This window comes from Phyllobates terribilis, unplaced genomic scaffold (assembly GCF_046119375.1).
Source record: "Phyllobates terribilis strain yellow unplaced genomic scaffold, ASM4611937v1 Scaffold_3__8_contigs__length_932513732, whole genome shotgun sequence".
NCBI lineage: Eukaryota > Metazoa > Chordata > Amphibia > Anura > Dendrobatidae > Phyllobates > Phyllobates terribilis.
Window position 1 is genome coordinate 63,130,179 of NW_027362763.1, and position 26,844 is coordinate 63,157,022.

Here is a 26,844-nt window from a genome sequence, read left to right on the forward strand (position 1 = left end):
TTTGTGCATTTACACCGCACTTTACTTTAATTCTAGATCGGGACATTTAAGACAAGAATGAAGTTTAATCTCACCCTCGCTCTTGTAGATCTTTCTGCTGTATCTTACCGCATAGAAGCGAAAATAAATATTTAGGCTCCATTACTTCCGTTAAATTTCGACATGGTGTAAAGTAGGTTGCACCCATCGTAATGAGCTGCCTCCTTCTTTATGACTTATAGTATGTGTAGGATTTACAATAGAGGATATCACACATGGATATTCTTTGGGATATTAGTGCTTTCTTATTGTATTATTAGTGATAACAATATAAAAGTAATGTGGATGATAAAAATATTTTTGTGTAACCCGACAGCTAAAAAGGCCTCCAAATTCCGAGACTGGCTGGACTGCAGCAGCATGGAGATTAAGCCAAACGCCGTGGCAATGGAGATACTCACCTATCTGGCCTATGAAACTGTGGCGCAGGTATTTTGTTTTTTTAATATTTGCTTTTGTTGAATGATTTGCTGTCTAAGATAAGGCCCTTTAAGGTACATACAGATAAACAGAGAGAACGTGATATCACATAAAAGTTCACCTAATAGTAGTATTGCACAGTGGCATGGAGTACACTTTACCTATCAAAGAAAGCTCACCCGACGCACGTTTCACATCGAGCTTCATCAGGGGTGAAGAAGAATCTATTTGGGCACCAATAGTCTTCTTTTAGGTTTCCTTTTAATTGCTAAATATTTTTCGATGCAGGACATGCTCCCCTCCTACTTGGGTTCACCATGTGATATTTTGGGGCATTTTATATCAAAAAAATAAATAATACTATAAAACCAACCACACATTAGATTAGGTTAATTTTTTGTCAAATCATTTTGTGGCCAACCGATATCGCCCGTTACCTCCCTTGTGCTGAGTGGGCATGTTAATTTTAACACGTCTCCCAGCCACTTATCTCCTGCAGAGACGTATAGAAATCCATACTTATCAGATTGGTGGCCGCAACATCTGAAATAGACCAATGTGGACGGCCGGCTAGCCACTTTGTCAATATTAGATCTAGCTAATACGTGGAATCGATTAATCCTTTCCAGACTGGAAGATTTTCCTCTTCCGTTTTTTCCTTTCTCTTTTTTTTACTCTTTACATTCATTTTGTGTTTTATATAGGATATAGTTCTTTTAGTTTCATTTGCTCTAACCCCTAGACTTCTGGGCACCTTATTGAATTTGTGATATTTATTATCTATAGAAAATGTTCATCACCTGCCTGGCTCATCGATGTGCTTGGGATTGTTGTCTAACGTCTTTATTGTATTTTATCTACATACCAGTTGTTGTATTTCATGTCGCCTTTTGTACTTATTTTTCCGTGATGCTACCACCCATCACTATTTAATTTTTATCTACTTTTTTTATGAAATTTGAAACAATAAAGCTATAATTTTTCATACAATAGCAGTTATCCTTGTAGGTTTTGTAATTATTTGTTGTGCTTCGACTATCATTTTTTGAATTAGCTCACATTGGCCCAAGCTTCCAACAGTTGAAGGATATATATTTTCATTTCTTGGTCGCTTGAGTTGTGTGAGTTCTCGTTTGTTTGGCGAGCTGTAGTTTTTAGAATAAATATGATGTTTTCATCACTTTTTATTGCATTATTTTGATGGTGTTGCGGTGACCAAAAACTAAAATTCTGGTGTTTTAGAGGTCATTTATCGATTGGGTTAAACAATTTAGCGTTTTTATAGATTGGACTTTTACGGACGCAGTGATATCAAATATGTTTTTTTTTATTATTTGTAATGGGGGGGGAGATCAATTGAATAAAAAAAAATGTTGATATATACAGTGCTGGCCAAAAGTATTGGCACCCCTGCAATTCTGTCAGATAATACTCGGTTTCTTCCTGAAAATGATTGCAATCACAAATTCTTTGGTATTATTCTCTTCATTTAATTTGCTTGCAAGGAAAAAACACAAAAGAGAATGAAGCAAAAATCAAATCATTGATCATTTCACACAAAACTCCAAAAAAGGGCCGGACAAAAGTATTGGCACCCGCAGCCTAATACTTGGTTGCACAACCTTTAGCCAAAATAACTGCGAACAACCACTTCCGGTAACCATCAATGAGTTTCTTACAATGCTCTGCTGGAATTGTAGACCATTCTTCTTTGGCAAACTGCTCCAGGTCCCTGATATTTGAAGGGTGCCTTCTCCAAACTGCCATTTTGAGATCTCTCCACAGGTGTTCTATGGGATTCAGGTCTGGACTCATTGCTGGCCACCTTAGAAGTCTCCAGTGCTTTCTCTAAAACCATTTTATAGTGCTTTTGGAAGTGTGTTTTGGGTCATTGTCCTGCTGGAAGACCCATGACCTCTTAGGGAGACCCAGCTTTCTCACACTGGGCCCTACATTATGCTGCAAAATTTGTTGGTAGTCTTCAGACTTCATAATGCCATGCACACGGTCAAGCAGTCCAGTGCCAGAGGCAGCAAAGCAACCCCAAAACATCAGGGAACCTCCACCATGTTTGACTGTAGGGACCGTGTTCTTTTCTTTGAATGCCTCTTTTTTTTTTTCCTGTACACTCTATGTTGATGCTTTTTCCCAAAAAGTTCTACTTTTGTCTCATCTGACCAGAGAACATTCTTCCAAAACGTTTTAGGCTTTCTCAGGTAAGTTTTGGCAAACTCCAGCCTGGCTTTTTTATGTCTCGGGGTAAGAAGTGGGGTCTTCCTGGGTATCCTACCATACAGTCCCTTTTCATTCAGACGCCTGCGGATAGTATGGGTTGACACTGTTGTACCCTTGGACTGCAGGGCAGCTTGAACTTGTTTGGATGTTAGTCGAGGTTCTTTATCCACCATCCGCACAATCTTGCGTTAAAATCTCTCGTCAATTTTTCTTTTCCGTCCACATCTAGGGAGGTTAGCCACAGTGCCATGGGCTTTAAACTTCTTGATGACACCACGCACGGAAGACACAGGAACATTCAGGTCTTTGGAGATGGACTTGCAGCCTTGAGATTGCTCATGCTTCCTCACAATTTGGTTTCTCAAGTCCTCAGACAGTTCTTTGGTCTTCTTTCTTTTCTCCATGCTCAATGTGGTACACACAAGGACACAGGACAGAGGTTGAGTCAACTTTAATCCATGTTAACTGGCTGCAAGTGTGATTTAGTTATTGCCAACACCTGTTAGGTGCCACAGGTAAGTTACAGGTGCTGTTAATTACACGAATTAGAGAAGCATCACATGATTTTTCAAACGGTGCCAATACTTTTGTCCACCCCTTTTTTAGGTTTGGTGTGGAATTATATCCAATTTGGCTTTAGGACAATTCTTTTTGTGTTTTTTCATTGAAGACAAATTAAATGAAGATAATAATACCAAAGAATTTGTGATTGCAATCATTTTCAGGAAGAAACTGAGTATTATCTGACAGAATTGCAGGGGTGCCAATACTTTTGGCCAGCACTGTACAACCCTGGCAAAAATTAAAAGACCACTGAACGGTTTTCTATTGGAAAGCACAGAAAGACTGGTGGAAAGCATGCCAAGACGCATGAAAGCTGTGATTAAGAATCATGGTTAGTCCATCGAATATTGATTTCTGAACTGTTCTGAGTTAAAACATGAGTAATTTGAGGTCTGAAAGCACGGAGTTTCTTTTTTAGTATTTCGACAATTTATCATTTGCTGCAAATAATTACAAAATTTTTAGCTTTGAATTTCGGAGACGTTGTCAGTAGTTTATAGACTAAAACAACAATGTACATTTTACTCAAAAATATACCTATAAAGAGAAAAATCTGAGAAACTGAAAATTTTGCAGTGGTCTCTTAATTTTTGCCAGAGCTGAATATATATTTACAATTTTTTTTTTTTTTACCTTAATTTGTACTTTTCTTAGGAGACTTAACCCTGCGATCGTCTGATCGCTTGTGCTGCTATAGCAACCCATCGACAGGGAAGTGAGGTGGGTTGACCATGGCCACATGCAGCTGCATGCCCTCAGAGATTGACAGTGGTATTTAAGTGGTTAAGAGTAAGAATGAGCGGACTCGTGGAAGTTCCAGTTCTTCGTGTTCGACCAAACTTTAGTCCAAAGTTCGATTAGGGTATCAGAACTGTACCGGAACTTGAACCTGAACCCAAACCCAATAGAAATCAATGGGGACCCGTACTTTGGAGCTGGAAAATCTCTCTTATCACTCCCTGAACTTCCCGAGTGTAAAACAGACTTTCAGGAGAAGTCGGTGTTCGGAGTTCAGCATCGGACACGAACTGTCTGGTACGAACCCCCGAACTTTATAGTTGGGGTTTGCTCATCTAGAGCAGTCATGTGGAGCTCTAAGAGGCAGATGACGTTTGTAACACAGCCATTATCTGCCGGCATTTCTGAATGCTTAGTTCTTGAAGAAGGGGACCAGTCATATGATGTAATAGTACATTGTATGTCAGGAAGGGGTTAATATAACATTTGGAACATCTAATCGAGGGATTTGATATAGCAAAGAGTCATGACTTGATGGTGGATCTTTGACCGCTTGACCTTTGATTGAATTTTGAACATAAGAATCTTTTTGAAAAGCAAGTTTTCCTGACTGGTGACGTAGATTATCATGGGGTCCTGACCATGTAAAATGTAGAAGAGGTTAGAAGATAAAAGTTTTTGCAAGAAGATTGGAAACTAATGGAAAGTAATAGCTTAAAGTTTTTTTTATAACTTATCTAATCAACCCTTAACTTCTTGGGTTCTAGTTAGTGGATTTGGCTCTTCTTGTGAAGCAAGACATGTCTCCCAAGACTAGCGACCCATTCACACATGCCTTGTCTGCTACGTACATCCAAAGTCATCATCCTTCAGAGGTAAGCCACAAATCGTATCTACCGAGCCGCCTGCCCTTTTATCATCCATCCATTCTAATGTAAAATCTCTTCCATGAAAGACACTTTTTCTGAACCAGCCTCTGAAAAGTAATCCAGACACCCCAGAGAGCACCCCACCTGCCACACCGAATCCTCCATCAACCGGTGCCCAACATATGGGCAAGAACCAGCATGGATCTCTTGGTAATGGGTCACAAACACCTGACTCTGCTAAGGCAAAACAGAGAAAAAGGAAGAAGGTAAGAAAGACAAATGCAAGTGGTAGAACTCAAAATAAATTCTTAATTTTTGTCCCCCTTATCATAGTGGAAAAAAAAATCAAAGATTTGTAGAAATGCTCTTGAAAAATATTTAGATTTGAGAGTCCTCAGTGTTGATACCTTTTAATGGCTAACTGAAAAGATGGTAACAAGTTGCAAGCTTTCAAGGCTACTCAGGCCTCTTCATCAGGCTAATATAACTCAAAATCTGAAGAGTCACATATTTATACACATTAGGACACAGAAATAATGCAATAGATGAGACAGGTAACGTTAAGCAGAGCTATTACTGTTGGAGAAAGATAAACAGTTCTGGCTGTAAATATTGGATTGGTTCATACATAAGGACTGTTATGATGACCCCAAAGCTCTGAGGACCACATTCCTTAGTTGATGTAGAATGATATTCTATGATATTGACGACATTTTAATCATCTGGATGGGGTCTGAGCAACAGCTGAAGACGTTCCATGAACACTTTAATCGATTTCATCCCACCACTCCTGTACTGAAATTAACTTTTTGGACACCATCATCAAGCTACAGAACAATGAAATAGAGACATCCTTGTACCGGAAGCCAATCGACCATCCAACATACCTTAAATGGGACAGTTTCCATCCGAAACACACAAAAAACTCTATTGTCTACAGCCAAGCCATCAGATACAATCGGATATGTTCCAACCCTATGGATAGAGACAAATACCTTGGTGGCCTCAGAAAGACCTTTTTGAATCAGGGCTACCATCCAAGAACAGTTGAGAACCAGATGACAAGAGCCACCAGAATATCAAGGACTCCTCTTCTACATTACAAAACTAAACAAGAAAGCAACCGGGTGCCTCTAGCAGTCATTTACAACCCAAATCTGGAGGTGCTAAGGAGAGCTGCATGGAAACTACAACCCTTACTACAAAAAGATGCCCGATTACAATCCATATTTCCAGACCCCCCACTTCTGTGTTTCAGGCAGCCCCCAAATCTAAGAAGCATCATTGTCAGAAGCTTTCTGTCATCTCCTCCAGCTACAGGTACCTTTCCCTGCAACCAGAAAAATGTAAAACCTGTCCTTTTATAATGATCACAGACAAGATAAAGATGCCCAACTCCCATCAGGAATACAAGATCCCAGGTACTTTCAGCTGTATCACATCTAATGGGGTGTACTTAATTATATGCACCAAATGTCCAGCTGGGGGTCTTTATGTAGGGGAGACAGGGCAAAAACTTAGGACAAGGATGAATCATCATCACCACACAATAAAAGAAGAAAAAATAGATCTACCTGTGGCCAGGCATTTTTGTTTACCTGATCACAACATCACAGACATGAAATTATTGGTATTAAAAGGTAACTTCAAATCTCAGAGACAGAAGAGTCTCGGAATATAAACTAATGGTGACTTTTGACATCTTCAGAGCAGGAATGAATGTGTCGCATGGATTTATGTCATTCTACATCAACTAAGGAATGTGGTCCTCAGATCTTTGGGGTCATCATAACAGTCCTTATCTATGAACCAATCCAATATTTACAGCCAGAACTGTTTATCTTTCTCCCACAGTAATAGCTCTGCTTAACGTCACCTGTCTCATTTATTGCATTATTTCTGTGTCCTAATGTGTATAAATATGTGACTCTTGAGATTTTGTGTTATATCAGCCTGATGAAGGGGCCTGAGTAGGCTCGAAAGCTTGCAACCTGTTACCATCTTTTCAGTTAGCCATTAAAAGCTATCAACACCTGAGGACTCTCAAATCTAAATATTTTTCTATCTACTGGCTAACACGGTACAAAAATATGTATATATTTTTTCTCTGTAGAAATACCCTTTAAATGTAATTGTCATTGATAATAAAAATGTGATAATAATGATCAGCTCTCGCAGGAGACCAAAGGGATCAACATAATAAAGCTGATGTCTTCCTTAAGTTAAACTTAAAAAACACCTTTCACCAAATGTTTCATGTTGAACTGGACACAGGATGGAATAGTGGCTGCAGAGCAGAGTAAAACCTTTTTTTTTTTATAATTTTGCCTTTTCATAATTGGCACCTAATGAATTAACTTTAGTTAAGTCCAAGTGGGTATTATCAGATAGTTTTCACTGGGGGCGTGTACATTTTCTTCCTGTATGATGCTGACCAATCATAAACAGAAAGCAATACACTGGAGAAAGAACATACCCCCCCATAGCTCAGTGCAGGTTTCTCAGCATGTGAGATGTAATCACACTTATGTCTTCTGTGCTCAAATAACTTGTACTTGTTGTGCAATGAGAGCAGGGTTGTCATTACATATCACACAGGAATAACCTGTCTGTTTTGGACTATTCCTGTGTAAGATGTAATGATGCTCTAACTGCAGATGCTGTGACCTGAACAGACATAAGTGTGATATAGACACACTCACTTCCGGAGGGGCAGTATTGAAGTGGTGACAGTGCTAGGAGATGAAGAAAGCTGACAAAGGGGTTCTAATGTGACACAGCTAAACTCAGCTGGGCTGTCACCCCCCGCCCACACACTGGGATGTTATCTGAATGGTGTGAGCCATCTGTGTTTTCTAATCATGCAGGAGGTTCGACCAGGAGATCAGCACTGTATCCTTACATCTCACACACTGAGAATCCTTCTCTAAGCTATGGCATGGGTGTGTTGGGAGTTAACTCATTAGGTGCCAAATATGTTGCCAGTATCTCTGCAACAGTGAGGAAAGTTTAAAAACAAAACACAAAACCTTTTATTCCACTATGCAGCCACTATGACATTGTGAGTCCAGTTCAGCATGAAAAATTTGGCAAAAGGTCCTTTTATAAAGGAAGTCTTTCAGCACAAAATGACTATTCAAATGAACTACAGGCACTCTGTGCACCCTTCACATAGCGAAACAGATCAGTGCACCTTCCAATCAACTTATTTTTCATTTATCTCTGCCCTTCTGTAGCTTCTGTCAGTCAAAGAAGCGGGTGGTGGAGATAGTTGGAAAACAGGTAGGTGGGGAGGTGTGCTTTAGTGCCTGTGCTCAGTTTGAACAGTCATTTTGTGCTGACAGACTCGCTTTAAAATTAAATGGGTTGTCCACTACTCAGACAACCCCTTCTGAATCCCTGATTCCCCCAGTTAAAATAATAACACTTACACTTGCCTCTGGTGCCAGCGCCTTTCAAGTGCTGTCGGCACTTGCACTCTCCAGGATCACGTGACATTGTTATGTCATGCAAGCCCTGCAGCCATTCAGAGCTGGCTTCGCTGTCCTCTTCTTCGGACAAATCAAGACATCCGGAGGAAGTGAGAGGAACGGCTGCTCTTTCATCCCCTCTGGATGTCAATTACGTCCGTAGGATAGGAGAGTGAAGCCAGCGCTGAATGGCTGCAGGGATCGCGTGACGTAACAATGTCACATGAACCCTGGGAGAGCCAGTGCTGTAACAAGCCCAGCTTTGGAGGGGAGTATAGGTGTTTTTTTTTTTGGGAGGGGGCATATAGGGATTCAGATGGGGTTGTCCAAGTAGTGGATTACCCCTTTAAGAAAAAAAAGAAAAAGTAGCCATGACCCCTTTAAACTTTTAAGATACTGCATGTTCCACTGGAGTGGCTGATTTTAATATCCATCTACAAGGCAATTCTTCACCAAGGGGCTTAAAGACAGATATATACTGAAGCATTCTTACGAAAGATAGAACAATGTAGAAAATAATGTAAAAAAATAAATGAAAATTGAAATGTTGACCTAAACACCCACCCAGTCTACGATGATCTAGCTGTGAATTACACAAGGTCCCAGCTGCTGACCAGAACCCTGCAAGTCACTCAGCAAAATTGTGAACCTGGCACAGCAGCCACCGGGGCACAGATGTGCGCGGGTCATCACCACAACCCCATGATTAATCCTGATCATGGCAAACCAAATGTTCCTGCTGCTGCCTACTCTTCCGCTTGTGGAAAGATAATGGCTGTAACTTTCGGGCATCTATATGCAATATTTTCCTAGCAGATATTTTTGGCAATGTTTTTTTAAATTAAAGTAAAGGAGGTAAAAAGTAAATAAAGCTAAATAATCAAATTTACCCTTAACCCCCTTAATACTGTTTAGAACAATCTCTCGTAAGTCCTGTATGGTTGCATTATTTGGACACTATATAGCGATATTATCTAGGCATGGAGGTATTTGATTGCTACTCAACAGTTTATTTTGTAGGCATTGTATAAAAGTATTAACCTGATACAATACAAACTTCACACATTATTATGACCTTATGATGATGAGTGGCGGTATAATCCTCAAATTTAAATGAGCACTATTTTAGCATTAATATTTGGAAACGAAATGGCAGTATTATTTGGGAAATATATGTGCATTTATTAGTAGTGTTGAGCGAATTTGTTCGGCATTTCAAATTCGGGTTCTTGTTCGGGGTTCTGACTTGTTTGCGCCAAATAATTGGCTCTGCCCACGAGCATCCCTGATTTGCCACATGTTATCTGCGTGACAAATCAGGGATGTTGATGGGCAGAGCCGATTTTTTTGCGCGAACAAGTCAGAACCCCGAACAAGTCGAAACCCCGAACATGAACCCGAAATGCCGAACAAATTCGCTCAACACTACTTATTAGCATTATTTGGATACTATATGGAGGTTTTATTTATTATCGTATGGCGGTATTATTTCCTGCCTGTATGTTTCTACATTTAATATAGCAGACAGCTGCTTATTAACATTCATTAGTAAGAAAAAGGTAGTTTATGACACCATAGATTTTACCTGTGACACCAGGGGACATGACTATAGCCTAACCTCAGCAGATGCCCATGCTACTACACTATACCAAGACCAGTATTACCGCCATATAGTGGTAGATACCAGTCCTGCAGAACATACATGAGATTACAGTACAGTTACCGATAGTGACTTAGATATGACTTTCTTTCTGATGGAGTTGTTCACTTTTCTCGTCTTTTCTATCTGGCCCAGACCGACATGACAACTTCTCCAGCCACAACTCATCTGCAGAGATTACAACAAATATGCATTTAACATTTCACATTTCCTGCACAAACTCCTCATTCTGCTGATACTCCAATACTGAGCCGCTGCTGTCATACTTGTCCCTATTACTTACTTTTTTGTCACGGTAACAGTGCTCCTCTTACTGCCTCATATAGTCACACCTACCACTGTGCCCCTTACATAGCAATTACATCCCCCATTGTGCATTCTACATGGAAAAATTGCTGGCTAAAATTATTAACTCCCTTTGTGAGCATCCTTGAAAGAAATAGTGCCCTTAGGTGCCCACTTAACAGTTAATATTGTTGTGAGTGCCCCTAAAAAGTGCTAATGCCCAATGTGTCCATTTTACAATAATAATTATAATAATAGTAATAATGCTCCCTGAACACCACAAAAATGCACAGAGTGCCTCTCAAAAAACTAATATGGCACCGAATCCCCAGCGTATAGTTATAATGCCCCTTTAGTGACCCACATAAATAATACCCTCTTAGTGCCCGACAGAAAGTAATAATGCCTCCTTAGTGCCCCACATAAAGTAATAATGCCCCCTTAGTGCCCCACATAAAGTAATAATGCCCCCTTAGTGCCCGACAGAAAGTAATAAGGCCCCCTTAGTGCCCCACATAAAGTAATAATGCCCCCTTAGTGCCCGACAGAAAGTAATAAGGCCCCCTTAGTGCCCGACAGAAAGTAATAAGGCCCCCTTAGTGCCCTACAGAAAGTAATAAGGCCCCTTAACTCTGCAAAAATGCTCTGAGTGCCTCTCAAAAACTAATATGGCCTTGAATTCCCAACGTATAGTTATAATGCCCCCTTATTCCCTAATATTGTCCCCTGTGTCCAAACGTATATAAATACTGCACCCCACCAGGAAATAATGTCCTCTGATTCCACAATGTATAGTAATAATGCCCCGATTTCCCCCCACATATAGTAATATTGCCTGATAGCGTTATGTGTGGGGGTCTATCCAGACGAGCCCCACCGCGTGGCCACCCTTGCCCTCCCAGTAGCTACGCTGGTGGTAAGGACCTAACATGGCAGAAAACTGCAGCTAATATCCTAGCCCTAATTCATTGCTCTTTACTAAATGTAACTTTTAAAGTGAAATTTACAGAAGATTTGATGTAATTTTCTTTTCCATGTCCGACATGAATAATAAAGAGAAAACTCCATTTATTTTGCCAGATATAAAATGCTATTTCCTGGAAACGTAATAAGGTAATGATATGTATATACGAGCGGCTCCTGCCCAGGAATATACATACAACAACTGCATCAATTATCCCGCCGCTGACTGGCGCTGGGTCATTTATTTTATTTTATGTTATTTTTTTTATTTCTGCATCCATTTTTCAATAATGAATCTCTTTTAAGTGAGTACGTCGATGACCACTTTTTTTTTATTTTTTTTTGCCATGAATGCAAAAGCAGACGAGGTAATTCCATGACAAAAAAAAAATGGAAATCAAGGAAAAATGGTGTTTTAATAGAGGAAAAATATGTTAGCAAATTAGTCGACAGGAGCCCGTGGAACAGTCATCAAAGGCCGGAGGAGCGCTGGTGCTGGTGGTCTAACCAAGCTTTGCCGTATGAGAAAAATATGAAACTGAACGTTTTTTTTTCTCTTTTTTTTTTTTTTTACGTGGTTTATGCAAATTGCAGTGCAAACATGAATGGCGTGTTATTTTTACCTTGCTTTGGAGTCTCGGTTTATACAGTTTGTAGGAGATTAATTGTGACTATATTTGTCCTACTCTGCAAGAGTTACTGTTTGCTAATTATTTCTGTTGGCAGAGCCGAGCCTTTGCGACCATTCTACCGGGACTTCATTCTTCCAGGTTCACTAGACAAGAAATTAAACTGATTTACTGCATTCATTCCAGTTGTTGGAAATAAACTCGCTTGGGACCTCGTCCTAGGAGCTAAAAAAAATGCGTCCTTCTGTCCGTAGCCTTATATTATAAGGGACGGTATGTGGCAGTCAAGACTTGTAAAGGAAAAACTTGGGCGGCGATGACTTTAGACTGTTTTTGAGGTATTAAAAGGTTTTTCCCGACATTAAAAGTTGTGCATCGGTAAGTGTCCAATCTCTGAACTTTCCCACAATCCCAAGAACGGGGCTCTGATTGTCCCATCAGAATGGAGCAGTGGCCACACGTGCGTCTCCATTCTAACCATTTCCTATGGGACTGCTGGAGGTAGCGTAATTCAGCGCTTGGCCTTTCCTGGCTGTCCCATTGAGAATGCGTCGTGTCCATGGGTGGCCACCGCTCAAATCCAAGGGCGTGTTTCAGAGCCCTCTTCTTGGCATTATTGGAAATCCCATCGGTTGGACCTGCAATGATCAGCAAGTTGTCACCTTTCCTGTGGATTTGAGCTAACTATTAGGTTCTGTGCAGTTCATTTTTCAAGCAGAAGCCACTTCAGAAAGCTCTTTTTTTTAGAGGAGTTTTTGCATAAGTTTTTCTTTTCTTGAACATTTTTTTGAAGGATTTTGAAAGTTTTATTTTTTCTGTAGTGTTTTGTACAATCTCGTTTTTTTGGACAGTACTTAGTTTGGAGAAGTTTCCTTCAGGATCTGCTTCAAAGAAGTGATATGTGCTTTTTTTAACTACGGTACATTTTCCAAAGCTTCTTAAAGTGGATTTTTCAGCAGGATTCCACATCCCCCTAAAAAAAAAACCTGTTTATATGTGCATGTCACTCTTTCAAAGACAAAGGTCTCTTTCAAAGACCTGGCCAGTCTGTTTCTTCATTACTGAGAAATCAGTGTTTTAATTTATATGTAAATGAGGCTGAAAGACTTTGGTAGATCTGAAGCCTCTGTCACTCTAGCTCTCTTCCCCGCCTAAAGTTTCCGCCTCCTGCTTGACTGACAATTTTTTTGCCTGCAGTCACATTGCATAGAGGCTGTCAATCAAGCGCTGGGCGGGGAATAGAGCTGGAGTGACAGAGGCATCAGATCTACAAATAGATCTTCAGCCTCATTTGCATATCAATTCAAATGCTGGTTTCTCAGTAATGGAGGAATGGACTGACCATGTATAGGTATTGTGGTACTTGTCTTTGAAAGAGCTACATGTGCTCATAAATAGTTTAGAGGATGAAATCCAGCTGACAGATTCCCATTAAGGAGAGAGAAAAGCTTGAGAAACTCCTCTAAGGAGCAGCAAAGTGGATTTCCCAAAGAAACGAATAGGAAGGGTTTTCCAAGAGTTTTTAAAGCAGTGCTTGAGGGGGATTTTGGAGAGGATAAACTCAGAACATACTACGGATTAGAGAAATCATATATTGCAAGATTCAGCACAATGTTTGAGAATTACCAGAATATCAGTGCAGAATTTTAATTTTTCATATCATTGCCTATAAGCAATTTTTGGGTTTCAATGCCGCATTGATCACCTGGCTGGTTCTATAGTTGGAGAACTCCATAGAGACTCCTTAATATAAGAAGAATGACCTTCACTATGGGAGGGAGGGGATATCTACATTACTAGTGGGATAGTTGCAATCCGCTATCTGTGGCTGAATTTTTACAGCAGATATATTATTTTTATTACCCTTATTTATTAATATAAACCTGGGTACACCATCGTGTGCTGGATGAACCTTTGGGGTTTGTTCAACCCTTAATTTTTATTTAAGAAAGGGAACGAGTGTGCGCTAAAATAATAAAAAGCACATACTTGCCTGCCGATCCCTCTAGATCTTTGGCCAAGTGTCCTGCCGGTCTTTTCTTTCTTTTCCAATGTTATTGACTAATGATTGCCACCAATCAGTTGCCACTGATTGGCTGCAGCAGTCACTCGCTAACCACACTGGAAAGGAAATGGAGGAGACCCAGTGGTTACCAACGCAGTGATACAGAAGAGCGGTGGTGGATCGGTAGGTGAGTATGTGTTTTTTTTATGCTTTTTAGAGCACACTCGTTCCTCCTTGAAAAATGTAAAAAAAAGTGCTGGACAACCCCTGTAAGGCATATGTCTCTGCAGACAATCCTTTTTAAAAACCATGTACCTGGTAAGTTTATAATGAATGGTATTGGATGACACTGCAGTGGATTAGTGGTTGGTATTTTCTTCTGTAAAAGGAATGGCTCCAGTAGGACAAAGGGATTGGTTCTTCTTGTGGAGAACCAGCTGGTATAGGGAGTTTTACAGGCCATTCTGCCTGGGAAAAAAATGCAAAGTATCTCTATGTTAGAACTCAGAAGGTTCCCTAGAATGGAAAAAAACTGCCTTTATAGTGCCCCGTATATGTAACTACCTAGTAAGTCAATGTCTAGCCCATTATTGATTAAGAGTTTCCCTCTCGTTACAAGGCAAGGTACTAATTGATCCTACTTCACCCATCTCTGTGCTAGGAGAACCGGTATCGGGAGAGATCTTAATCAAAGGCCTCTGACCCAACTAGCCAGTTCCAGGCTCGCTGCGAGTCCAGTCTAACTGCTTGGACCTCATTGTTCCTGAAAACTGGAGAGAGCCAAGTACAGCTCTTGGCTTTATCCAGCAGTCCCATAGACAATGGAGTGGACGTACGCATGCTCGACTCCTACTCCATGCAGAGCCAAGTTCTCGAGATTTATGGTGCTCCCAGTGGTCAGACCTCCATTGATCAGTAAGTTATCCCTTATCCTATGAATAGGGGATAACTTATTATCTTTGGAAAACTCTATAAAGTGGCTTTATATCTATGTTTCTATGAAAATTCTGACCTTGCTCTCGAAATAAGGGGGCAGTGACCACTTATAACATGGCCAATGGACCTGAGGTGACTCATTGGTTCTGTCATTAGACATGGCACAGACAGGAGACTTTTGGTCATTTAATAGGGCATTTATGCTGTGTTTGTGTACATGTGGCCATAAGACATGGATACATAGAGATATTTATTCACTTGGAACACTCGGCGTAGAATAAAGTAGTCAATTGAGGCTCCGATCAAACCAAGACTGGAAGATTGTGGTTTGTAATGTTCCACCATATATAACAAGGTGCTTGTTCACGTCTATACTTCTGGGCTGCTTGTTGGCTGCACTGCGTTTGTACTTGGTTGTCTACAGAGGTGTTTATAGAAAAAAATACAGGAAAACTTTAATGTATACTAGTCTACCTCTGAACAGGGTGGCTAGCGGTCTGCTTGGGACCATTACTGAAATTATTGATGACCATGAATAATTATTTTTTTTAGGAGAGTAATTTGAGGCTGATATTGACTTCATATCTTTATAAGAGTTTATGCGTCTTCCTGCAATTTTTTCTAAATCTGTCATCATTTTCTCTGGGCTTCCTTCACGCCGATACATGGCCTTCCAACTATAAATGGGCTGAAATCTGGCCAGCACTTTCATCTGTTATCTATGTGTGCATTGGGGCTTCTTTGGGTGCTCTACATTCTACTCATATCCCAAAATAGACTAAAAATGTCCTAACAGTAAGCGTATCCACAGGTCTACACTAAGTGCATCCAAAAGTCTCCAGTAAGTCTCCTTTTGGTCTCCATTTGGCTGGTACAACCCCAAAAAATGCTTTGGGACTCTATGAACAGCATATACAGTAAGATCTGACAAATACTATAAGATTGTGTGCTTTTTCTAATGTGTATATAAAATGGAAGGTCATACCATAACGTGAACAGGACTTTTGTTCCTGCTGGGTTTTGTTCAAAGCTCTGAATGCCCCTCAATTCTTTTGGAAGGGGGGAAGGAAGTCATAACTGCCCTGAGCACTACTAAACTTTATTTAGGGATCATCCGTCTCGGACAAGCCTTTTTCATTTGAAACTTTCCTCCGATCATGTGGTCATGGTGGTCTAGCGGCAGTCATTGGAAGTCCACTGGTACAGATAGACAACGTGATCCCGTTGGAAGAGGCACACTCAACGAGGGCTCCAAGGTTCTGCTAAAAAATGAAGGTTCCTTTTCTGGATTCTCCACGTGATGTAATAAGTCTCAATCTTTACCATACAAGGCATTTTTTTTATTATTTTTCCCTCTGCTCTAAGAAAGATTTTGCAGCACAGTCTAAATGTACAATTGTATTTGCAGGATATGCCACAAATACCTGTAGGATGTCCTGGCTATGTAAACCAGATGCCACTCATTCTATCCTTTCACTGGAAAATCTATTGCCTTTGCCTTTTCGTTGTACACATTCGTGTGCCATCCATTTTTTTTCTCTTGGTCGGCACTTGGACCCATATAGTATCATTGATCTGATCCAAACACATCTGTTTTTGTTAAATCAGATCCATGTTTCTGATCTGTGAGACTCAGAACATGTCCTATTCTCCATTTTGAGGAACAGAATCAACCATTAAAGTCCAAGAGGATCTGTCAAAATCAAAAGATACTTTTACTTCAGTTTTCCATCCACGTTTCATCCCTATTAAGTGATCCAATGCTTAGTCAATGGATATAAAAAGTTCAGTCTACCGCCTTCAGTTCTTAAAAACGGATGGAAAAAAAATAAACAGATAAAACACGAAAGAAAACACGGTCCGCTTTACACTTTTTTTTGCCAGGTATGTGAATGTAGATTGGTGAAAACAATTTATCAGCAAGCATCAGAATAGGCGATAACTTGTTAATCGGTAAGAGTTCAACTGCCATGACCTGCACCGATCAGCCGATGGACCACTTCTATCCCTTTTAGAAGGGAGCAGCAGTGCACATGCTCCACCGCCACTTCATTTATCCCCTATGGTGATCCTGAACGCTGGGCCCGGCTTTTTTCGGCAGCCGTATAGGAGCAGCTGTCGAGTGTACTAACCGCCACGCCTTTTTGTACTAAAGATAAAATGTCCCCGGTCTGTCGGTTGGTGCGGCTCCAAGCAGTGGGATATCCACTGATAAGTTATCTCCCATCTGTAAACAAGACAACCCTGTTAAGAGAGGGGGGTATAGAAATACTGTCCCGGATCCTCATCCTTGGGCCAAGTTGTCTCTTGCATCGGTGGACCCAACCCATAATGAATTACACAAATAAATCATTGCTTGAAATGGACACTCCGTATTGCTTTATTTGCCCTGTGGAGGCGCTGCAGGAAAATTGAGCATTTACCAGATTTCCCTACTGATTGCAGCTGCTCACTAGAGGTCCCAGGAGGTGGAGACACTTTTTTATTTGCTTATCGCAAAGGGTCCTTTACAACAAAATTGGTCAGTTTTTACTCAGTAGGGCTTCCTATTCTGAGACACCACCGATCTCTCAAGGGAAGGGGCAGAAGGACCCAACTCGAATTGAAGCAGGGCATTGTACAGACCCATACATTTTCTTTTGAGTCTGTACGCCACTTACAGAGACTTGAGTACAAGCTGAGCAATTCTACCTCTTCCTTTGAGCAAATGGTAGAGTTCTCCAGATCCAGACCAAACTTGATCAACTCTGAGGTGGCCTCACCAGATCAATAGGTGGCCTCCCTTTTTTTCAGCTCTGTGTTGATCACATGGACCCCCCCTTGCTCTTGACAGGTAAGGACCCAAGAACGTGTGGTTTTCTTTTGCGAAGACTAGATAGACCTTTCATGATACCGCCATGGATGCTTAAAACGATTATTTCATGAAGGACTATGTGGAAAAAAGTACAGAAAGGAAATAAAATGTTCTCCTGTAATGAGCGAGGCTGAGCTGAACGTCTCTAAGTGCCGAGGTCTCCTTGTATGTTTCTCATTTAATAGCAGTTCGGGTCCTTTTTTTATGTTGCAGAGCGCTGCAGCCGGTGGGATGGAGTCAAACAGCGATGCCATCCAGCCTAGCCACATCAGAGAGGCCATACGACGCTACGGCCACAAGATTGGCCCGCTCTCCCCATTCACGGTACGTAATAACAGACTAGAAAAAAAAAAAGTTATATTTGTAATCTTAAGGAGATTTCATCTTCAAGTGGTCTTATGAAGAAGCCTTGGAATTGTTCAGAGCAATTTGTGGTCACTGTAATTTTCTCTGTATAAAAAAGAAAAAATGAAATATTTTCTCCCGGGAAATAAAACGTTGCAATTTCTGTCTCTTTTTGGAATCATAAATGCATTTTTTTTTTTATTCCATATCATTATTTTGCTTATGTATTAGTCACGCATAGTCGAAAATTTTGTATTTTTTTGCTCAAAATCAAAGCTTTACCTTCCCCAACACACTCAAAGAGGACTTGTCACCAGGTCAAAAGTATCCAGTTTTTGTTCTTATTTTATTTCCCTGAGTATCCCATTATTTATTTATTTTTTTACATTTATTCTGATATAAGGTTCCAGAAATTTGGGCCTTTTTATTTGGTGAAAATTTTTAGGATCTTTACCAAGGGGGCATAGCTCACAGGGTAATTATGCAGACCAGCCTAAAGACACTCCCCAGAGGATCCGGTGAGCCACGCCTCCTGATAAAAATCTTAAAAACTAGTGCTATATAAAAAGGTACGTATCTCTGGAGGCTTCAGGCTGATTTTAATAAAACAAAAAATGGGAAACTCAGCGGATCATAAGGAATTAAATAAGAGTAAAAACGGACCACTTCTTACCTGGTGACAGGTGCTCTTTAAAAAGTTATTCCCATCTTCGTAGATGGATATTGTCAGATAATACTTATAAAAACAAGCACTTTTGCATTTTAATGTTTGTTAAAATTTGCAACTGTGGTTGAGTTATTTTTTCTCTTTTGTTTACCGCTCATTGTTTAGGAGACCGACCACCACTGCTGTCTATCCTGTAAGCACTGTGCTGAAGTGGGCTGGGATTGGGAGATAACCGTGCCCTTCATCTTTCCCAGCCAGATTTTAAGTAGGGATTAAAAAGCTTAGTATAGCAGTAAGCTGCAGTGGTGGTCGGTCACCTAGGCAACGATGTATCCGAAAGAACAATATAAATATCTCAAGAATGACTAACAATTTTAATAAACAATAAATTGCAAAAGTGCTTGTTTTTCTATGCAGTATCCAACGATACCCATATATGAAGATGACAAATAACCCTTTAAATTTCTGAAATATGAAATTATCTATTTATGAGTTCTAGATTAGGCAAGGAAAATGGAGGGTTCCATAGATATGTGCAGGCTCGGCGCTATAAGGACAGGACAGTGGGAGTCGGGAGAGCAGAGCGCGGCGTGTCACCTGACACCACTGCTATATCAAGCGTTACAGGGCGGGAGAACAGAGCGCGGTGTCACCGCCCACAAAGAATGTCAACGTCCGTCCTGATCATGTGTGCACAGCTAATGGACAGTAGGTGCGCTTGGCCGTGCATATACTTTGTCCGTACTTTTAAAGGGCTCGTTCAACCAATTTTCTCTCTGATCGGGGCCCACCGGGCTTTTCCCCGATATCCCTCTAGGAAAGTCCGACCTTGTGTGCAGCTGTACTCTGCTCTTATAACGGATGCCGGTTGTGTTGAGAGAGGACCAGAGGAAAGAGACTATTGGGTGAACCAGGCTACTGGAATGAGATCCGCAAGGGACGTCTGAAGATTTCTTTTAGTTAAAATTACCTAACCTGTGCAATTGTTGCAAATTAGGCCTCATAGAGGAAACATCACCGCTAACTGGTTAAAGACTGAGATCTGTACAATTTTAATTGCTTTGGTTCTTCCGCTCATCTTCCATACGGAGAACATAACCTTTAAAGGCATTATCCAGGACTGGACCTATTGATGTCCTTTTTCTAGGGAAGGTCATCATTATCAGTACGGTGAGGGTCCGGGCACCCCCTCGATTAGCTGTTATTAGCTCTTCCGACAGCCTGACTGTGTAGTGGCTCTTCCTGGGTATCGTAATTCAATACAATACAGCCATTTTTTGTATTTTTTTTTTTATTATGCAATAACTTTATTATACAGGTGGTTGTTGTAGGGATGTTTATGTGGATTTTTTAGTACTTTTGCAAAAATAAATCAATTTTTTTTTTAACGTAAATTTTTTGTTTCAATTAACTTGTTTTTTTTGTTTAATTATTTTTTGTTAGTTCCACATAGGGGTCTTCACAATGTAACCTGCAGATTAAATGCCTTGGTATGCTCCGTATGGTACAGCAATATTACCTGTCAGCGTAAATACACATTAGATGGTTGTTGTCCGACACCCGACTCTCCCGTATATGTGAGCACTCGTTCAGCCGAGCACTCTTGTGTTCTTCATGAGAAAGCCGCCGGCTGACACATCGGTCTTTGGCTTATCTCCGGGAGAACAACGCAATTGTCCTTTCTCCCGACCATCAGTCTGTCCTCGCTCTCATAAACATTTGACCGTCGGTCGAACCCGTCAATATCGGCAGGTTCAGTCAACATTAGTCTAATGTGTATGGGGCCTTAAGACTCGCAGGCAACATATCAGGCTATATCTTTGGCACAGAAACATTGGAATATAGCTGTAAGGAGCTACGGCAACTTATGGAAGCCCCATTGTCACATCACAGGTCATCACAGCCCCAAGCCCTCATTCTAACCACCTAGATGCAGAGGTACCTATTGACCATTGCATTTACGGGGTTAATGTGTAAATGTCGTCTACTGGGTTTTTCCTTTGTATACGTTGCTGAATAGTACAGGACCATTGGCTGTGCCACCTATTCCCGGCATGTAAAACTTTCAGACTCTCAGGATCAAAATATCGACTGCTTGCTCCTATACATCGAGAATGAAAAATGAAGCAGCTTTGTAATTAATCCAAATTAAAAATATTTTATTGTTTTGTGTATACAGCTCCTGTGCAGTCCTATGTGTCTCCATGGTTACAGACTACCAGCAAACTCTGTGTAGTCTGATCATTCAGTCATATTCCCCCATTTCTTGGTAACACTCCGTCAGTTAGCAAGATATTAGGGCCAAATAGTAAGAAGTGTGACCACAGAATCAGACTACACGAGGGGGTTATTTGTAGTCTGTTACCATGGAGACACACATGTCTGCACAGGAGCTGTAGACATAAGACGGTAGTCGGTCTTCAATGAAAAATTTGCAAAGTTGCTTTCTTTTTATTTTTCTAATAATAGAAATTGGTCGCTAAGGTGGACACGGCCATCCAAAATTCCAATTATTGCTTAAAAGTGGCATTTTAAATTCTTTTTGATTGTACTGGTATGGAATACCTTAAACATAGCGCATTATCTACATTTATCATTGCATATGTTGTTGAAGAAGACGTTTTTCTAATGTAAATCTTACATTTTTTACATTTTCCCGGTTGGCGTATTTTAGGAATTAGCGTTTTTGCGGTAAATCAGCAGTGGGGAAGGGGCAATGCAAAACTCAAAATGAACCCCATGCCATTCCTGGGTCATATATTTGACCTCTCCTGGCAGGAGGTTCCAGCACTTTTTTTTCCCCTCCGTTCCCTTCTTTCTACTTCTTGTTACAGAGGGCATAATCCCACGGATGTGTCGTAAACCATAAATCGGCCCCATTGACTTCCACTGTGTAATTTTTCCTTCCGTACATGATATTCCCATAAATCAGAACTGGTATTGATTTCCATGTAGAGCAGCAGGAGTCACAATGACGGGAACAGATAGAAGGGGATGTGAATTTAGACGTAGTCCGGGTGACCCTGTGACAAAACTAAATATATCGCCGCCAGAAGTGGCTTCGTGTTCACCCCTGAGCCAGAACGTGCTCTGATCTCTGCTCTCTCCCTCCATATTTCACGTTGATTTTGTGAGTTTCTTGCTTAAATCATCTGCAAAATCTTAAGAACAGGTTTTTTTCATTTCTTTGTGTTTAGGAAAGGGTCTTCTCTCCCACTAGTAGTTATTCAATCAATGTAGCAGATGATGGGGCGGAAGCGGGGCTGACCTTCACATCTGAATCCTCCATTTATTGCATCCAAATTAAATATGTCTGGGACAACCAAGGACATTTCAATAAATAGCTGGAGCCCGAACTATTAGCGAGGAGCGTAATGACTAAAATCTGCGGGATACGCCTTTCACACATGCATTAAGCCCTACAGCCAGGATATTCGGTAACAGAACATGCTTTATGTAAGCCGTGCTAATTGATGAGGACCTGTCACTGATGCAGAATACATACAGTAGTACCACCAGCACTGCCGTATGTGTTATCACAATGCACTTAATGGGGCTGCCTCATCAGGAAAATCCCCATCCGTAACCCATGGGTAATGCTCAGAGCTTGCTAAAAAGCAGTATCTTTGTTTTCTTGTCATCTTGCATTGACTCTCTAGTCTATCTAATATTTTATAAAACTTGCTCCTTCCCTCCAAAAGTGGGATCTGTATTTTTACAACTTTGTTACTGTCACTCTACTCAGTCTTAGAATCATAGAATGGTAGAGTTGGAGGGGACCTCCGCGATCATAGTGTCCAACCCTCTGCTCAATGCAGGATTCACTAAACCATCTCAGACAGATGTCTGTCCAGCCTCTGTGTGAAGACTTCCATTGAAGGAGAACTCACCACTTCTCGTGGCCGCCTGTTCCACTCATTGATCACCCTCACTGTCAAAAAGTTTTTTCTAATATCCAATCTGTATCTTAACCCATTCAGTTTCATTTCATTGCTTCTCGAGTTTCCATGTGCCATTGGGACTAAGGATGATCTCGCTATACCTCTATACCTATCCTTTCATATATTTGTAGATGGCTATTAAGTCACATCTTAGCCTTCTTTTTTACAAGCGAAACTTTCCCAGCTCCTTTAACTGTTCCTCCTAGGACATAGTTTGCAGTACACGCACCATCCTGGTAACTTTCTCTGAACTTGCTCTTGACGTACTCCCATGCCTCCTCAAATCAAGCGTTGGTTCTTGTCTTCTATTGTGGCTCCTGCTTTCATTGAGCCTCAACTTTTTTCTTTTGTGAGCATAGCATAATCTGTTTGGGCTAAGTTAGTTGGTCACTGGAGATGATGCCAGACCCTGACGTCCTATTTTTAAAGGAGATTTCTGAATTGAAAGTCAAAATCACAATGTGTCACAACTAGAATTAGTGGGAATCGATCCGTAGGACAAGCTCCATCTGCCATGTCAGTAAATTGCGGCCGCTGGACATAAGACCTGAGAACCATCAACTGTGACGTCCCGCCAGGCGTACTAATCAAAAAAGAAACCGCGGATTCCAGGTCATAGAAGGCAGTTCTCAAGGCTCCCTTCCAGTGGACACAGATTGCTGGTGTGGCTGATGGATTGGGTTTCGTGACTCAGTTGTCACCAACTCTAGTCACAACAAAAATTAATAGGACAGAGACATGGGTTCAATCTCAATGAGTAGGTGGTGTGCTGTTCCTGTGTGTTGGGATTTTGACTTCTGTTTTGACCCTGATCTTGATATTGACCTTTTTCTTGGATATCGCTTTGCCTTTTGTTCTTCTACTGGCTCTGATCAAGCACACTGTTCCTGACTACTTTACTGCTTCTTTAGTACTTCTGTCATTAATGTAGTCCATTCTAGAGACCAGTACCAAGGAAGCCATTTAGGAAAGTTGGGAATGGTCACCTCTTTGTGGATGTTAAATTTAGAGAACTAGGAAATTCATTGGCCTTTGCACCCTAATCTAGTCAATATTACACCAGTTGTGGCTTAAAGAATCCACATAACCCAGTAAGTGTCGTGACCAATTTACGCACTTCTTTGCAGACAAAACTCTGTTTTGCGGACATCTGTAACTGCTGGGCTCTTCTTGGGATATCTTCAGGAAGCACACTGTTATGACGAACCCCTATGGCTGGTACACTAGTACACACCTTGTCACTTAACTGACAACTTTCAATCCCCTTTATTACCAACTTCATACTGCTGGGGATCCTTAATAAGTGGAACCAAGAAATTAAGGTGTAATTCTGGAAAGTACTGGTTTTGCTTACGGAAAGCCAGCTGGTGTAGAGAATCTTACAGGAAATACTCTACAGGAAAAAGAGTTAGCAAACTATTTCTCCAAAAGATAGAAAACTTTCTCACTATACTTCCTATAGTTGACTTCTTGTCAAGCAAGGTGTGGGAAAGACTAAGTGCAACACAAAGGGAAGAGGGGGAGGAAGCCTAAACACTAGGGAAAGGGGGAGTGGAGACCCCTAGGCAGATCTAATATCATCTTGCCGACCCTACCGTCCCTATATAGGTTCCACACCTATCGCTGAGCAGGACCCTAAACCCTGTATGTCCCTAGAGCTTGGCCCTAGATAGGGAGGGGGAGCACTGGTCTGGCCCCACTACAAACTAAAGACGACAAGGTAGACAAACAAAGGGGATAAACTTAGCTTGAGTAGACCCCAGAGGGGAAATGCAAAATGTCCTCCAAGGGCACCAGAGAAGAAGTCAACCAACAACTAGTGCTTCAAGCTTGCACAACGGTACATAGAAGTATCACCGACAATTGCCTGGAGCAAACTGAGAGTTTTTAACTTCCATGCAAGGGTGTGTCAAACAGCAACAGGAGAGAGGTCGCCACTGGGTCTTAAAGGAAGAAGGATTAAGAAGGTGTCTGCAATGCCAAGCGCAGTGACCTTCTACAGCCAGATCCAGAGGGACTGTCTATTACACCTGACACACCCGTGACACTTCTCTGTAAGTCAATGCCCAACCCATTTAATGCATTTGATGCATAACTGGGGCTTTTAGTCCAATGAGAGACATCCATCTGTAGCTAGTTGTCTGGGTGTTTCTTCTCCTCGTCAGAGCATGGTACTGGTTAGCTTGTGAGATGCTTTCAATGCAGCTATTGGAGGGCACTGGTTCTCCATCTGGCACAGGGCCAACCAATAGCTTGCTCTTTGCTGACAAAGGGAAAGAAAACTGAAACAGCGGTCTACAGATGGATATCTCTGTTTTGGCAGCCCCCAATACGCTTTACATAGCCCCACCCACCATCGTTAAGCCAATCATTCAGCTGTCAGCTATCATTCCCGACTTCTCCATACACAGGAGGACTTGCTCAGTTGAGCGATCCTGTGTTCTCTTTAAGGGAGCAGCTGTCAGACATCTCTGGCAGCAGTTTATTTCGTAAAGAAGAAAAGGATCGGGTGTCAAAAAATTGGACACTCTGGATCCTTCTATACCCCCAACATCATCTATCAGAAGGCCCACATACGCATTAGACTATTGGCCGAACTGGTCAATAGTCTAATGTCTATGGGGGTCATTAGTCTTACATCAAGGATTTTTAATAGGTTGGACATTCTCTTACAGGGTAGCTACCTATAGGTGGGACTACGTAGACCATTTTCTTCCTTCTGGAGGAGAGCTACTTTCCAGAGTTCTAATTGTAGACTGTTCATGTACACTGCCAGGTCTTCTAGAGCAAGAAACACCCTTTGACAGTGGCTTCTCAATCTGGATTATAAATGAGGGTCCTGAGACAACCATTATTGACTTTTTATAAAATAGGCAACCCTTTTAGATCATTGGATATGATTACAAATTATGTACTCTTGACTGCAACTTTGTGGTGTCCCCCGGGACTTTCCTTTGTAACCGCGAGAGATTTTCTATCTTTAGATAGAAGAGCCTCCCATGTAATGGAAAAATTTTTTTGTTCGGAGCTGATTTTTCTGGTTGCATCATGCTCCCGGGTCAGGTTGTATTTACACATGGATACAGACTTGAATAAATATTTGGAGGGTGGAGTTGCGCCTTAAATATAAGCGTTACATGTTAATTTGCTGAGCAGTGACTATGTCAAACCACATCAACAATTTTCCTGTGAACCAGCTATTTTTTTTTTTGGTCAAGAGGAAACCATGAGAGGACAAGTCGGTGGTGGAAGAACGAATTGTTATGTCAAACAAATTGACCATACCATGTACCTATTCCTCATTCTGGTTATACACTTAATTTCCTGCAGAGTCCCTCCCTAGATTAATGGAAGATACAGTTTCTCCCAGTACATACCATCTGGAAGTGTTTATTTGTTTGACGTGACATCGAGTCTAAGCGTGTTTTTCCTTAGCACCAGACTCTCTTTCGAGAACTCTTGACTTTTTGTTTATTTTATTTCACTTAAGCAATGAGCAGATTTCGTAGGTTCTGTCGATGTTGAGGTTTGACTGACAGTTTCTTCCATGTTCCTTTTGGCGGAGTCTTAAAAACACCGTTAGGGTCATTTCCTAAAAGCAAGGAAAAGAAAAAAAAAAAAACATATCTACCCCGGTGCTTGAATATTCCAGTATTACGTTACGTACACACCTGCCACAGATTAAAGTCATCTGCCGGGTTAAACAGGTTGGTGCATGTTCAGTATGAGCGAAGATTGAAGGACATTGATTCTTGGGCCCTTACAGAAATTATGGCAGCCCAAGATTTTGTAGTGAAGTAAGAAATAATGAGTAAAGGGCTTTCGTCGAGATGGTTAAACAAAACTTATGTCAACCAAGAAAAGTAGAAAAGAAGATGAGGTGGGGAAGGACCTATAAGACTTGACCCAATTTCTTTAAGTCTGTGTCGTAGAAACGGATCGGGTGTGTTGAATTTTAAAGGCATTACACACTTTACCTCATTCAGATTCACGCTCAGTTAATCCGTGCATGCAAGTCTAGGGGTCCGGTTAGAAATACCTGAACAAGCAACCAGCCAACAACTATTAAAGGGGTTGCCCAGGACTTTTACATTGATGGCCTATCCTTATATCTAATCGGTGGAGGTCCAACTTCCGGCATCCCCGCCAATCAGCTGTTCTCACTGCCGGTGGCATCCAGAAGTGTTCAGTTGCAGAGCTGCACAGCACAGACTGTCAACTGTA

The 26,844-nt window shown here is 41.1% G+C and overlaps 1 protein-coding gene across 3 annotated transcripts in view; it reads left to right on the forward strand.

Moving 5' to 3' along the window:
* Positions 1–26,844, forward strand: part of SUPT3H (SPT3 homolog, SAGA and STAGA complex component) — a 633,482-nt gene that overhangs the window by 487,485 nt on the left and 119,153 nt on the right. For 2 of the 3 annotated variants that reach the window (XM_073673939.1, XM_073673941.1), the window contains 4 exons: positions 356–468; positions 4,764–4,871; positions 4,952–5,131; positions 17,881–17,991. In XM_073673939.1, the coding sequence (XP_073530040.1) occupies positions 356–468; positions 4,764–4,871; positions 4,952–5,131; positions 17,881–17,991 (512 nt within the window). The remainder of the gene's footprint in view (positions 1–355; positions 469–4,763; positions 4,872–4,951; positions 5,132–17,880; positions 17,992–26,844) is intronic. The other variant, XM_073673940.1, reaches the window with a different exon arrangement.